At 41.0% G+C, this 13,761-nt stretch overlaps 1 protein-coding gene across 6 annotated transcripts in view; it reads right to left on the bottom strand.

Moving 5' to 3' along the window:
- Positions 1–13,761, bottom strand: part of NBEAL1 (neurobeachin like 1) — a 126,781-nt gene that overhangs the window by 32,381 nt on the left and 80,639 nt on the right. For all 6 annotated transcript variants that reach the window (XM_073306480.1, XM_073306478.1, XM_073306474.1 and 3 more), the window contains 10 exons: positions 13,219–13,307; positions 11,321–11,902; positions 10,465–10,640; positions 9,929–10,082; positions 6,229–6,357; positions 5,408–5,713; positions 5,151–5,300; positions 3,149–3,306; positions 2,280–2,404; positions 1,032–1,158 (listed from right to left, as the gene is read on the bottom strand). In XM_073306480.1, the coding sequence (XP_073162581.1) occupies positions 1,032–1,158; positions 2,280–2,404; positions 3,149–3,306; positions 5,151–5,300; positions 5,408–5,713; positions 6,229–6,357; positions 9,929–10,082; positions 10,465–10,640; positions 11,321–11,902; positions 13,219–13,307 (1,996 nt within the window). The remainder of the gene's footprint in view (positions 1–1,031; positions 1,159–2,279; positions 2,405–3,148; positions 3,307–5,150; positions 5,301–5,407; positions 5,714–6,228; positions 6,358–9,928; positions 10,083–10,464; positions 10,641–11,320; positions 11,903–13,218; positions 13,308–13,761) is intronic.

Here is a 13,761-nt window from a genome sequence, read left to right as displayed (position 1 = left end):
GCATCTGCAGTTATTGGGGCATATTATCATCTCTGTTTCACTTCTTTTGAGCATAAAGGACGCATTTCCCTAGCTAGGGAGTCCCCAGATGTAGGGGAAGTCTCCAGTAGGCGCACACAGCCCAGCATAACTGGCACCTATATGTCTTTTCCTGCCTCTTTTGGTGCGGCAGACATGTCACAGACAGGTGGGGGCGGGGAGCAGAGGAAGGGGCAGGACTGAAGTCTGCATGCTCCAGCTATGCTTAATTTGCTGAAGGCCTCTTGGGAATCATTGTTAGCTGGTGCATATTAGAGTAGCCATGAGGCTGGTCCAACTTGAGCCGAGGACCAGGGCTAAAGAGAATCAGGGATAGACCCTCACTGATGTGCCCATTCCCCGTCTACAATTCTATCCCATTATTTTAGCAAGGAGGGTGAAGAAAGCCTGTTTCTGCTTGGTGATGTTTTTTTATGAGTGGCATATCACTATCCAATCCCCACGCTTGTTAGACAATCTGCATTTATCCAGTAGTAACCCCCTTAGTGAGAAAGGGCTACCACTGCTCAAGCAGGTACCATGTTACCACCTGGGAGTGTAGTAAGCCCTCCTTCTTGTCCCTGTCCTGCCCCTCTCTAAACTGAGATTATATTATTGCAGACCCAACGGCAATTTTTCCACTGGCAACACTAGAAATGCTGGATTGACTGGCTCAGGGTTTGTCTACATGAGAACACTCAGGAAAATGAATCCAAATTAGCTAAATGTGTAAATTTAATGTGGATTAGTTAAACTACAGGCCATCTTAATTCTGAAGGATGGTCTCCACACAGAAGTTTTATGCAGTTTATCAAGTCCAACTAAAAATCCACACCTTGAGTTAATATGGTGTAACTTTCCTGAGTGTCCCCATGTAGACAAGCCCTTAGTCATAACAGAGGAAATAAAGAGGGCAGTTTTGTGCACCATCTACCCCAGTCCAGGAGGTATTTCCCACTCCTTATCCCTAGTGGAAAGATGAATTTCAGAGTTCCCCAAACTGCTGTACATACATGCTTGCACCAGCAGTTGTGTCCTCTTCTGGCAGTTCAAGTATATCATCCTCCATGTCACTAACTTTCACTTGCTTCACCACCTCCAGGAGCAGTGACTCACTAGATGGCTGTGTCTGCTGCATCCCTTTTGGAATAAAGATATTTTCAGTTCAAACAAAATATAGATTTGTATTTCACCACAGTACTATTGGATAACTAAACTGTGGCAGTTGGCTACAATTACTGGAATTCAATAGTATCCATGGGCATGTCTACACAGAGACATGCACGAAAATTAATCCCAATTAACTAAAGGTGCAGATTTGAAGTGGATTGCTTAAACCACATTAAATCCCCATATGGATGTTGTTTTTCAGAATTCAAGTGGACTTAATTCAGTTTAGTTTAATTCACTTTGGAAGTGAATTAAACTAAACCAAATTAAGGCCACTTTAATTCTGAATGAAGGTGTGCACACAAGAGTTTAATGTGGTTTAAATAATCTACTTCAAACCCATACTGTTAGTTAATTTGGATTAATTTTCCTGCATGTCCCCATGTAGACAAGCACTAGGGAAGGGATGGGTTGCAATCTTAAAAAATACAGTTCTGGGGGAACACAGAATAATTTAAAATAGCCCCAACTGTGAAAAATGCAACACTTAACCTCTCAGTTTATAACTCACAGTTATAACTGTGGCCAAATACTTGATCACATCTATAATTCTTCATTATGCCACATAGGCTTGATTCAAGTTTAAAGCAAGATTTTCAACGTATTTTAGCCTCAACATTTACCTTGCTTAAAGAAATATAAATATTATAAAGGTCCCTGTAAAACTATTTGTTTGCTCATATGAAAAATAGAGTTGGGAGGGGTTCTTTTGTTTTTTATTTTTTTTAAGAACACACATCATTTTTGGCAATATGAAGATGCAGACAAAGCATTCTCTAGGGATGCTGAATGAGATTTATTTTGAAGGAAGATTCCGCTTTGGATCTAAGCAAGTTGACAGTACCCCATTAAAACAGATTTTTCAAGAAAAAACTTTATTCAAATCAACCATATATCCTTTTTTTTAAATCTTACAACATATATTTCCATTATAAGGAAAAGTGGGTTTCTTTAGAGGAGAAAATAAAAAAAGCATTTTAAAATAAGTACAAAACACTGTTTAAAATTTGCAAAAGGTTGCTAAGGAATCAGGAATATAAATAGTCCATGATCTAAATTATTAGTGAGGAAACAGTGAATTTGGATCTTACCTAAATTGTCTCTCAGGTCACTGGCCTCCTGATGGGAGTTGAAATTGTAATTTTGCACTAGTTTTAACCTCATACGTGAGTAGTTTTCCACATTTGAAAGTTTCCAGTGAATGGGATTCTGTTTCCTAGAGACAGCAAAAATATTTATACTAAGATATAAAAAACAAATACTTAGAGCAAATGAGTTGATTCTATCAGAGTTTGTATTTAAAATCATAATGTAAAAAAAAATCATATACCCTTAAGAGTAATATAACAAATGTAAGATACATTGTACAGTATCTAACATTTCAGCCCAATGCACTTAACATACTATGCACATCCTCCATTGAAATACAGCAGCTGTTTAACAGCTCACAGCAAGACTACCTGACAGTTTTGGACAGGCAGTAAAGAACATTTTATCCAAATGAAATTGATGGGGAAAATTAAGTAGGCACAACACAATAATCATGTTCAAATTTGCCTTAATCCAGGCTTTAGCCTTTGTGTTTGTTATAGAATACCAGCATTGTGTTAAATATCCATTATATCTCACTCTTCTGAAACATATCACATAACCGCTGGTCTTTAGTACATGACGTTTCTCTCATGTAAGTTTTAAATTTCCTTCAGCCATAGCTACTTTTTACATGTTACTTTTCAGTAAAATCTAGCTGAGTTATATATTAAACTTAAGCACTGGTATTTTGCTAGTTAAATGCAGATAAACATTAAAAAGAAAACATTCAATGGTAATCTTCTATATCAAGGGTGGTTACACCAGAATACTTCAGCAACCTTCTGCAATTACCACTACAGTATATGAAACAGAAAGCAACTTTCTATTAGACGTAAGATGATCTTGGAATAAAGTATTTCACTCATACCTTTCAGCCCAGGGGCCCTGTTCACAAGTCAGATAAAGTTGGGCTGCTCTCCACTGCCTCAGAGTAGCGGTGTGTAGACTATTAAGCTGTTTTAGCATGCTGTTGTAACGCAGGTTCTCCTGGCGTGCCTTTCGGTTAAATGGCTCCACAAAACACTCCTGAAAGCAACATTGTAAGTAAATCTGATGCAGTTTCCTGTAAGAACCTTGCCTTCTGTAAAAAACATTTTGCCTCATGAAAAGGATAAAACCTTCACCAGTAAGTAGGAAATATTAAAGGTAACTCCAAAAATTCTGCTTACTTCAGCAGTATGTGCTGAATAGCTTCAGAATCAGGTTAAATGAGGGCAGGAAACACACAAGCATCTAGGCCTGGATCCACAAAAGGAATTTAGGTGTTACAACGCTGAGAGTCACAGTGCCCAACTTTTAAGTGCCCATAAAAATCACAGGAACAACACTGCACTCTACAAACCTGTACTAGGCACCAAGGCTCCCTATCCCATGAATGGGGAGAGAGAGGTGCCTTATAATGTGCCCCTATGCTAGCCATTGGGAGATGCTCGTAAGAGGGATGTGTGCTGAGCCCCAGTCCTCTCTCGGAGATAGGCACCTATGCCCAGCCTGCAGGGAGATGACCAGTTCCGCTGAGCGATCCACAAACAGGAACCAGCCGTATGGAGTCATAAGGCATTTTTTGTGAGAATGCCTGCCTTGCTCCACACAAAATGGCCAGAGTTGGAGGCGATTGTGGTGGTGCCTATCAACTAACTTTTAGTCCACAGGTGAGAGCACTCACTTGGGATTTGGGAGATCCAGATTCAATTCCCTGTTCAGGCAGAAGGGGAGAAAAATATTTGAACAGAGGTCTCCCATGTCTCAATAGCAGGCTCTAACCACTGAACTATGAGATATTCTGATGTGGGACTCCTTCAATCTCTCCTGTTGAAGCCATTCCACTTTGGATAAATAATGAAACAGTGACTATTTAAGTATTACTCCCCAGTGGAGCAATCACTGGGCCAAAGACAGAGAGAGAGAATGAGAATGACTCTCTATAATCCAGAAAGAAAAGGAGTACTTGTGGCACCTTAGAGACTAACCAATTTATTTGAGCATAAGCTTTCGTGAGCTACAGCTCACTTCATCGGATGCATTTTTGTGAATACAGACTAACACGGCGGCTACTCTGAAACCTCGGTATAATCCAGTGGTTCAGGCATCCACCTGGGAGGTAGGAGACCATGGGCCAGTCCCAATCACTCCAATTGCTCTTTCATTATTTACTTGATACCTCAACAGGTCAGCTTCATTCTGCAGTGCAATTTCTATAGAAGCTGTCAAGGTGGAGTATGGTACACGTGGGATGTCACACTAACGGATCAGCCAGTGTGATCTGCAACTCTGGGGAATCAAAGAGCTAACATAAGTGAGTGTTTACTTATGCTACATTGTAACTACCATGGAAATCTATAGGAGCACAGAACCAGCCTTGGGAGAATCAAAGAAGGACCAGATCCAAACCAAACAAGGAGCCATTACTACCATATTTCTGAATTAAAAAAAGATCCAGAAGACAAAATCAGGGTAGCTGTCTTTGGACAGATTTTTGTTAGTGAATCATTAAGACGATATTCAGAGTTTAATTAGGGCTGGATATCATTTCAAATGACCTGGAGTCAAACAAATTTGTAAAAATCACCATTTAAAGTAAGTGTGAAATATTAAAAGGTTTAGTTCTGGAGAACAGAAAAACAGTATTGATTTAAATTAGTGGAAAAGTGGTTATCAATACTGGATCAATAAAATAATTTTACACAATCCACATGCAAAATGGAGGTATGATGATGATTAAGGTTAGGATCTCTCGATATACTTGATCACTGACAGACTGGCAGCGTTTTTCCCCCAACAATCACTGGGGTCAGATCAGTTTGAAACTAATTTCCTGCCCTTGCTCCTGAAAAAGTACAAAATGTTTTTAGAGGAGCTAAAGACTTTACCTGAAATTTGAGCTTGCTTTCTCCTCGTTCTCTGTCTCGCTTATGCATATTCACCATTAATGCCTCATAACAGTCCTTCCAATAAAGTGCCATACGCTCATGACCATCACTGAATGTATTGACTTCATACTGTTTCATATATGGAATAATCTGATGCACAAGAAATATTTAAAAAAAATCAAGATGATTGCTGAACAGATTCTCTCCTCCCTAATGGAAGAAAATAGAGAAAAAGCCAAGAAGAAGCCATTACTTACATATTTATCAATATAAACTTGCCATTCATCTGAGCTGCAATACTCCCGGAAGTCCTCAAAGAAAGAGGGGCTGCCATTGGTGAGAGGCAATGAGGGTAGGTGCAGGTTCATGAAGAGAAGTTGGTAAACTTTGGATACCAGTGTTCGAACAAGGGGAATCAAGAATGCGTATGTTTCTGTCTTCTCTTTGATTGATCTACTCAGGATGCCTTCCAACTTCCCCAAGAGGTAGCATGCCTCAGCTTGGCTTTCAATTACTTTGGTCTGAAGAAGGGTGTTTAGCTTGGCTGCTGCCATAGCACAAACCTGGACAGAGAAAAACCAAACCAAACCCCCGTGAGGCTAGTGCATGCATGCTACATTTCACCACAGGGTTTTGCATGACTCCTACCACTGTTAGATAGTGTGAAACTTCCAGTAAGTTAGAGAAGTATAGGATTTCAGTACACTTAGCCACTATTAATTTATATGCATTATGGTAGTGCCCAAATGCCTCTGGCTCGATCAGAGTCCCACTGTGATAAGTACTGTACATAAAGACACATCCAGAAGTGATGGCTCTGGCTTCAAAGAGCTTACAATCTAATTTAATGAGTTAGAAACACAACTTGTTTTCGGCAGGTGAGGATGGAGAGGAATATGTAACAAGTGTGCATATGGTGGCAGGGGCTGAAGCCTCTCATTTATAACAAGTCTGAGGATTATGATGAAATCAGCAAACTCACTGAAGTGAACTGCATCCCTACAATCACTGAAAGTTCTATAGTTACATAATCAGCACGAATGTTACATAGTATTAGACACATTAATATACAACAAACCTGTAAGTTATCTTGTCCAATGAATCCAAGGAGCAACTGGACCTGCACTTGGGAGAGCTTGATCCATTCTGGGCCAGCAGAGTACCAGAGTGACAGGCTGTCAATGAGTGTCACCAGCTCTTCTAAAAGCTATTGTAAAAGTGAGAGATTTGTGGGAAGAAAACAAACAAAATTGGAAGTGCTGAGACACTAGTATAACTACAAGTCAAGTCACCGAATAATCATTTTGAAGGTCTGATAAGGTCTATAAGGGTATGTTTACGTAGCCCATGGCAGCAAGCCCCCCCAGCCCGGGTCAACAGACTTGGGCTTGTGCCACCTTACTAAAAATAGCTGCATTGAGGATGTGGCTCAGGCTGGAGCTCAGACTTTGAAGCCTAAAGAAGAAGGTGCACTTCAGAGCCCAAGCTCCAACCCCCATTGTCTATACCATTATTTTTAGTGCGGTAACGCAAGCCCAAGTCTGTCAATCCTGGCAGGAAGGCTCACTGCCACAGGCTGTCTAGACATACCCTACAACAAACAAAGCAGGCTGTCCCCCATACTTCAACCTAACCCAAAGTAATTAACTAAATATACTCTGGGACAGAGGTTCAACAACTAATTGTGACAGAATTCAGGACTGCAACAACTATGGGGTGAAGTCTGACAAAATATCTATCCCCTGAACAAAAATAGTTATTTGTGTATATAAAAATAAAATTAATACCCTATTCCTCTAAGTCATCCCCAGCAAATGTCAATTCTACAAATGCAGTGGCTGAGAGTATGATTGTTTTGATTAAAAAAGGCTCTACGCTTAAGAGCATACACACCATAAAGATTAATAAATTTTAACTCAGTATGAATTTATGTTACATTCCTTTCCCACTCCTTTGCATTTTATCTAATTTAAATGAAAAGTTAATTTATTGTTTCATTACCCCTAGTGGCGTACATGATGCTTTTGAGAGAATTAAAAAAAAACAGGATCCCTGCCCTGTTTGTAACCTCCAAAATTTGATCCTGTGAGTTGCTCAGAACCGTGGGCCACTTCCATTTTTTTCTTTTTATTCCCATATTTACGTTGATGTCATTAATCACATACTAGATTTTATAATCTAAGAAACACAGTGCATTTCCCCTTCATCCTCCTCCTCCTCACTGGATAAAGGAGGAGCTGATCTGGGTGATGTAGTAAATTGGCACAGTACCAAGCGAGCTAGGGTAAGTACCTAGGTAGGCCGGTACTAAGGAGTGGAGATTACAATCCTGAGAATCCAGAAGAACTTTGGGGTGGGAAAAATGCTGCGGTACTGAGAGCATCGGTACTGAGGAGGGCACTGACGGCAGTAGTTGGTGCCGAGGGTTGTGCACTATGAGTAAGGCTATGATTTAGTCACAGGTATTTTTGGTAAAAGTCATGGACAGGTCACAGGCAATACACAAAAATTCACAGCCCGTGACCTGTCCATGACTTTTACTAAAAATACCCGTGACTAAATCTTAAGGGGGAGGGGGGTCACTGCTGCATGGCATTGGGACCACTGCTGGGGGAGAGGTGTCTGGAGGGGTCGCTGCTAGGGGAGAAGCCTGGGAGCTGCTGCTGGGGGGGCATCCTAGGGGGCACTACTGGGGGAGGGGGGGGGGGAGAGGGCCAGCCACGGCACCAGCTGCCGGGGGCCACTGGCAGCAACTGCACCGGCCACCTGGGCACCACTATCGGGGGTTGCCCGGGGAAGTAGCTACTCTGGCTGCCCGGGCACCACTGCTAGGGGCCATCCGGGGAAGCAGCTACTCCAGCCGCCGGGGACCATATCTGGCAGCGGCTGCATCGGCCGCCCAGGCACCACTGACGGGGGCCGCCAGGGGAAGCAGCTACTCCAGCCGCCCAGGGACTGCCACCATGGGCTGATGGAAGCGACTGCGCCAGCCACCCGGGGACCACTGCTGGAAGCAGCTGCCCAGGGCAGCCCGAGCAGTGGCTGACGCCGCAGCTACTGGCTACGAGTCCGCCAGAGTGGCTGGCTTCAGAGCTGTTCCAGTAGCAGCTGGGGTGACTGCCTCCAGGACCACCTGGAGCCAACTGCTTGGGCAGCACTGGAGTCAACCCCACTGGCCCCTGCAGAAGTCACAGAGATCGTGGAAAGTCACAGAATCCGTGACTTCCGTGACAGACTCACAGCCTTAATCATTATTCATAGATTATACAAATGTTAGGGTAACTTGCAAGTCTGTGTAACTTGCACATGGAGCAGACAGGAAAGCAGGTCTGCAGCAGGAAACACAACCAACGAGAGGATGGGAGCCTTCTTTGTTTTATACCTTCTTATGCTTTCCTGTTTGCTTTTCCACTACTACCTCATCCTTCTGGCCTCCTTGGCATGTGAATTACACCAGCTTGACCTTACACAGCTGAATCTGGAACTTTCACACACCCCCACACACTTCTTCCACCCATTTAAGTCACTTTTGCATCTGACCCAAAATCTGCTCACAAAACATGCTGGAAGTAAAATCTGGGTTAAAAATCCCAAGTGCCCTTCCTCAGTTTGTGACAAAGAGCAGAGAATGAATGAATGCAATGATTTTGGCTGCCCTTTTAAATAGCACATACAATATGAAGCATACCATTTGACCAGTGGACCAACACCTACTTAGAAAATGGTTAGCTCTGTTTCATTTGTTCTAGCATTCATGTAGCTTTTCTGTAGTCTGTAAAGATAAGGCTCTTTAATCAAGGGTGCCATTAAAGACTCATGTATTTGCAATATTAACTGTATTCCCTATGGCATGTGCATATAAAATTCTAGTATTTAAAGGGGCAGTCAAATCCGCTCCACACACTGCTTAGTCTCTAGTTAAAACAAATGTCACATGATTTGGGCCCTACCAAATTCACGGCCATGAAAAACGCATCCCGGACCATGAAATCTGGTCTCTTGCCATGAAATCTGGTCTTTCATGTGCTTTTACTGTATACTATACAGATTTCATGGAGGAGACCAGTGTTTCTCAAATTGGAGGTCCTGACCCAAAAGGGATTTGCAGGGGGGTCACGGTATTGCCACCCTTATTTTTGCACTGCCTTCAGAGCTGGGTTGCCGGAGAGTGGCGGCTGTTGGCCAGGCGCCCAGCACTGAAGGCAGCGCCTCACCAGCAGCAGCACAAAAGTAAGAGTAGCAGTACTGTACCCTACCACCCTTATTTTCTGCATTTCTGCCTTCAGAGATGGGCAGCCGGAGAGTGGCGGCTGCTGATAGAATGCCCAGCTCTGAAGGCAGCAGTGCAGAAGTAAGGATGGCAATACCATACCATGCCATGCTTACTTCTGCTGGACTCCTGGCCACCCAGGCTGGTTCACCGGCCACCCAGTTCTGAAGGCAGGGCCTCCACCACCACCAACAGCACATAAATAAGGGTAGCCGTACCCCTTGCAAGCCCCTGACAATAACCTTGTGACCTCCCCCGCAACTCCTTTTTGGGGTCAGGACCCCTGCTATTACAACACCGTGAAATTTCAGATTTAAACATATGAAATCATGAAATCTATGATTTTTAAAATCCTATGACTATGAAATTGACCAAAACGGACAGTGAATTTGGTAGGGCCATACTCATGATTGAAGAAAAGGGTGACGTTACTCAAACTGACAACAGTTTCATAAACGTTTCAGCCCCTACATAATTTACGAGAGTTTCCATTAGGCAGCTATTATACCTTTTCTGTCCATAAGTTTGAATTAACCAGCCCTTCTGCCTGTAGAAAGTCCTGTACGATGAGCAAGAGCCGGAAGGCATTTTCAGCATGTGTTGGAAGAGCTTTTGCGTCTCTGTTATCAGTGACGGTCCATTCCAGCATCTTCTCTAGCAAGCTGAATGGAAAACAAAATCCCAAAGTAATCATCACATGTTCTAAGAGTAAGTGGCTTTTAAAAAAATCCCATTACGTATTTAACTGAGCCTAAGTGTATGTGGTGATATTACTGTCTTCTACCCTGTAAACCAGTGAGATTAAGGAGATTGTGATCTTCAGACAATTCTAAGGGGCATACAATTCTAAGTTCTGTCAAATAAATTCAATTTATAAATAGGTACAGATGCTTAGATACGTGTCTGATCATACTTGCAGGAGAATGAAGGGGATCAAAGTAATTCAATTCAGTGTCTTTCACCAGGATTTAATGTTACTCTGATTCCATCTTTTTTTTCCTTCCCCTCCAAAAGAAAAGAAATCTGTCATTACACTATACTCACTTGAGTTTTATTTCATCAGAAGGTTGTAGTAACTCATTAGATATCCCCAGTTTGGTCAGTGCAGAAAACACCTGCCCCCTCTCAATCCAGACAGCATCATCAAACCTTTCTAAACCTTTCCACATCACACAGAGCAGGACATCTGTGAGCAACTGTATGAGTTCCTCTTCAGATCCCTATGAAACAATCAAGAAATTCACACTCTTTATAGTTCAGAATGCCTCAAAGAGGCTTGTTATTTGTTACACAGTACACCATGCTTGTAAAGTTTCATCATCTTTAACACTGTAGCCTAAAGAGTCTGCCCACTAATTAAATGAAAATATTAACCTAAAATTGTGCTGCAATGATTTTTAGTCCAGATTATTAAATTAATATTTGCTTTACTTTCTGTGCAAGAATTGAGATTTGAGTCTTAGTACCACTGCTTTGGCCATAGCACAACTTTTTCCTTGATGGGGATGATACAAGTCATTCCAATACAGTTCTGATTTAAAAAATAATGTTACAATTTCAGCTAGTGAACTAAAAAAAAAACAACCTTGAAAGCTGGATGTTTATTCTGCAACAAACAGCACTGATATCCACTGCAAATGAGCTGCTTTATCCGCTCCTCTGTTAGAGGGAGAACAGCATAACTGTCTCATTGCATCCAGTGAAGTGAGTTGTAGCTCACAAAAGCTTATGCTCAGATAAATTTCTTAGTCTCTAAGGTGCCACAAGTACTCCTTTTCTTTTTGCGGATACAGACTAACATGGCTGCTACTCTGAAACCTGTAATTGGGGAGTGTATTTTAAAAGAATTAAAAGTACTGTGAATTATACATGTTTAGACAGGATGGGGAGGATTACTTACTCCTTGGTTTTCAAATAACGAAAGATCAACACTGAATCCCATATCATCGATGATACTTGATTCTTTGTCAGGCTGACCAGAGAATGGCTTCGAATTTTCAATGGGTGACGGTGTGCTGGGCATGCTATCTGTCATTTGATTCCCACTATCAGCCAGCTCATAAGAGTCCATGCTAGACAGATCTAAATGCAAATGTGAAGGATTACTGTGCCATAACTCTTCTTGATCCTCTGACCTGGAAGTCATCTCTTCAACAGAAGTACCTTCCAGCAATGTACCAGAAAAACAGGTGGTGACATCTAAAGATTTGCTGTCTTCCACACTCCACTGATCGTATGAACCATTAACTGAGGTAAAGCTACTAGCTTTCCCCTCCTCTGCCTGATCAGGATAGCATTTCTGAAGCTCTTCAGCAGGAATTTTTTTTTCATCTTCCTTTGTAGAGTCAGTCCTGCTCTCTTTAAGTCTATTCCTGATGTCAGAGTTTTCTTTTAGGAATAGTCTAACCAATGTCTCCTGCCAGGCTAGCTGTTGAGCAATCTGCTGTGCTGCATCCGGCTGGGAATGTAAAAGCTGTAAAACCTGTAGAGAGCACAAGAGGTCAGGCTCAATATCCAAGCATGTACACATTAACCTGTGCTACCTAACGGCAGTCATTCTAGCCTTTAATCACACATTTCGTAATCCATTACATTTTATGCCTGCTGCAAAAAATTCTTGTAATATACTTAGTCAATAGGCATAGAGTACATCTGAGCCATAGATAATTCTTTACAGGAGAAAGAGAAATACAAACATTCAGAAAGTTAAATATTTATGGATCTACAGTAGTTTGCATGAATTAAGATAATCACATAGTAATCATTTACAACAGAAAAGAAAGTGAGACATCGGACAGCTATATAATAATTTTGAAAATTGCACATATTTCTTTTATTCCACTGAACTTGCATCTTATTTTAATGAAGAAAATAAATGATTGGTGTGGTAAGAAATAGAATATAGCTTGTTAAAAGCTAACAATGTATAATTTAAAAAAACCCTATTAATTTATTACTAAATGCAAAAACAAAAAGTTTCCTTGATATTGAAATAAAGTACAAAGCTAACTATAGCACATCGGTCATGTTTCCATCTCTCAGGCACTGTTTTGCAACTATTTCCACAAAAAGCAGTCACATACCCCACAATATATATCCATTTCAGAACACCAGTTTACAAAATCAGTACAACAAATTACAAAATATATGGGATTAGAAACAGCTGAGCTAGAATAAAAAGTTCAAATAATGGTGCCACACACACGCACACACAAGGAGAGTTGAACATTCAGCATCCAACACTACAATCAGAATCTCCAGCTCACTTCAGAAACTGTGATGCAACTTATGACAAACATATTATCTCTCAGCCTCTCTCTACCCGGTAAAATATTTCAACAACCTGCACCAACAGTAGTAGTTTAGGATCACACTAAACTCGGTTTCTGCCTTGCACCTTTCCTTGGCTCACAACCTACCTTTTTAGGAATGAATTTAAAAAACAAAACAAAAAAACACACAGAAAATGTTCTCTTAAAGTAACTGAGCAAAATTCTGAAAGTAACCTCTGTTACTTTTGAACACTCAGAGAAGTCGGTCATTAAAACAGTTCCGTATTTCCTTTCTGTAGAAAATACACAACGTTTGACAATCATAGAAAGTAGAACAGTTTAAAAATTACTGAAAATACAGTAATGTGGTGTACAAACAGCAGGTCAGGTTCATCAGAGACTCACATTATTAGCATGAGTCATCATTTAAAATTAATATAATGTCATATACCCCTAACATATGTTCTGCAGCTCCCCACGTCATTACCAACAGGTAAAATGGCCTCCTGTTTTTAAGAATACTAACCTTTTTGCAGATGGCCACTCTAACATTTATATCTGCTCTATGAGACAAGTGCACCACAGCTATGAGGTCTCTGTAATTCACAACAGGATCTGCAGGGTGGGAATACAAACAAACAGACATCGCATAAGCAGGAAGAAAAATGAAAAAACCTTTGAGGCCATCTTTATACATCAAGGATCAGTAAATGGGACAAATGTAAGTTTGTTTTGAAGTTTTAAGAAATTATGCTTAAACGCTAAGTAAATTGAAACCATCAGCATAAATGTGTTAACCTGGAGCACATTTAGAATAGAATCACTTTACATAGTAGCTTGGTTTTCATCACAGCAAATCATTACTATACAGACTAGGGGGTGGAGGCTTAAAATAAGTAAATCAAACATGTTTGTCTTAAAAAAAAAACAGCAGAGATTTAATACTTTTAATACTTTTTAAAATCATAAATGTCATGATTTCAGCTATTTAAATCAAAATTTTCATGGTGTTGTAATTCTGGGATCCTGACCCAAAAAGGAGTTGTGGGGGGGTGGGGGGGTGTCACAA

The sequence above is a fragment of the Lepidochelys kempii genome, chromosome 11, assembly GCF_965140265.1.
Source record: "Lepidochelys kempii isolate rLepKem1 chromosome 11, rLepKem1.hap2, whole genome shotgun sequence".
NCBI lineage: Eukaryota > Metazoa > Chordata > Testudines > Cheloniidae > Lepidochelys > Lepidochelys kempii.
The sequence above is the reverse complement of the archived record's forward strand: the minus strand, read 5'-3'. Positions and strand labels throughout refer to the sequence as shown.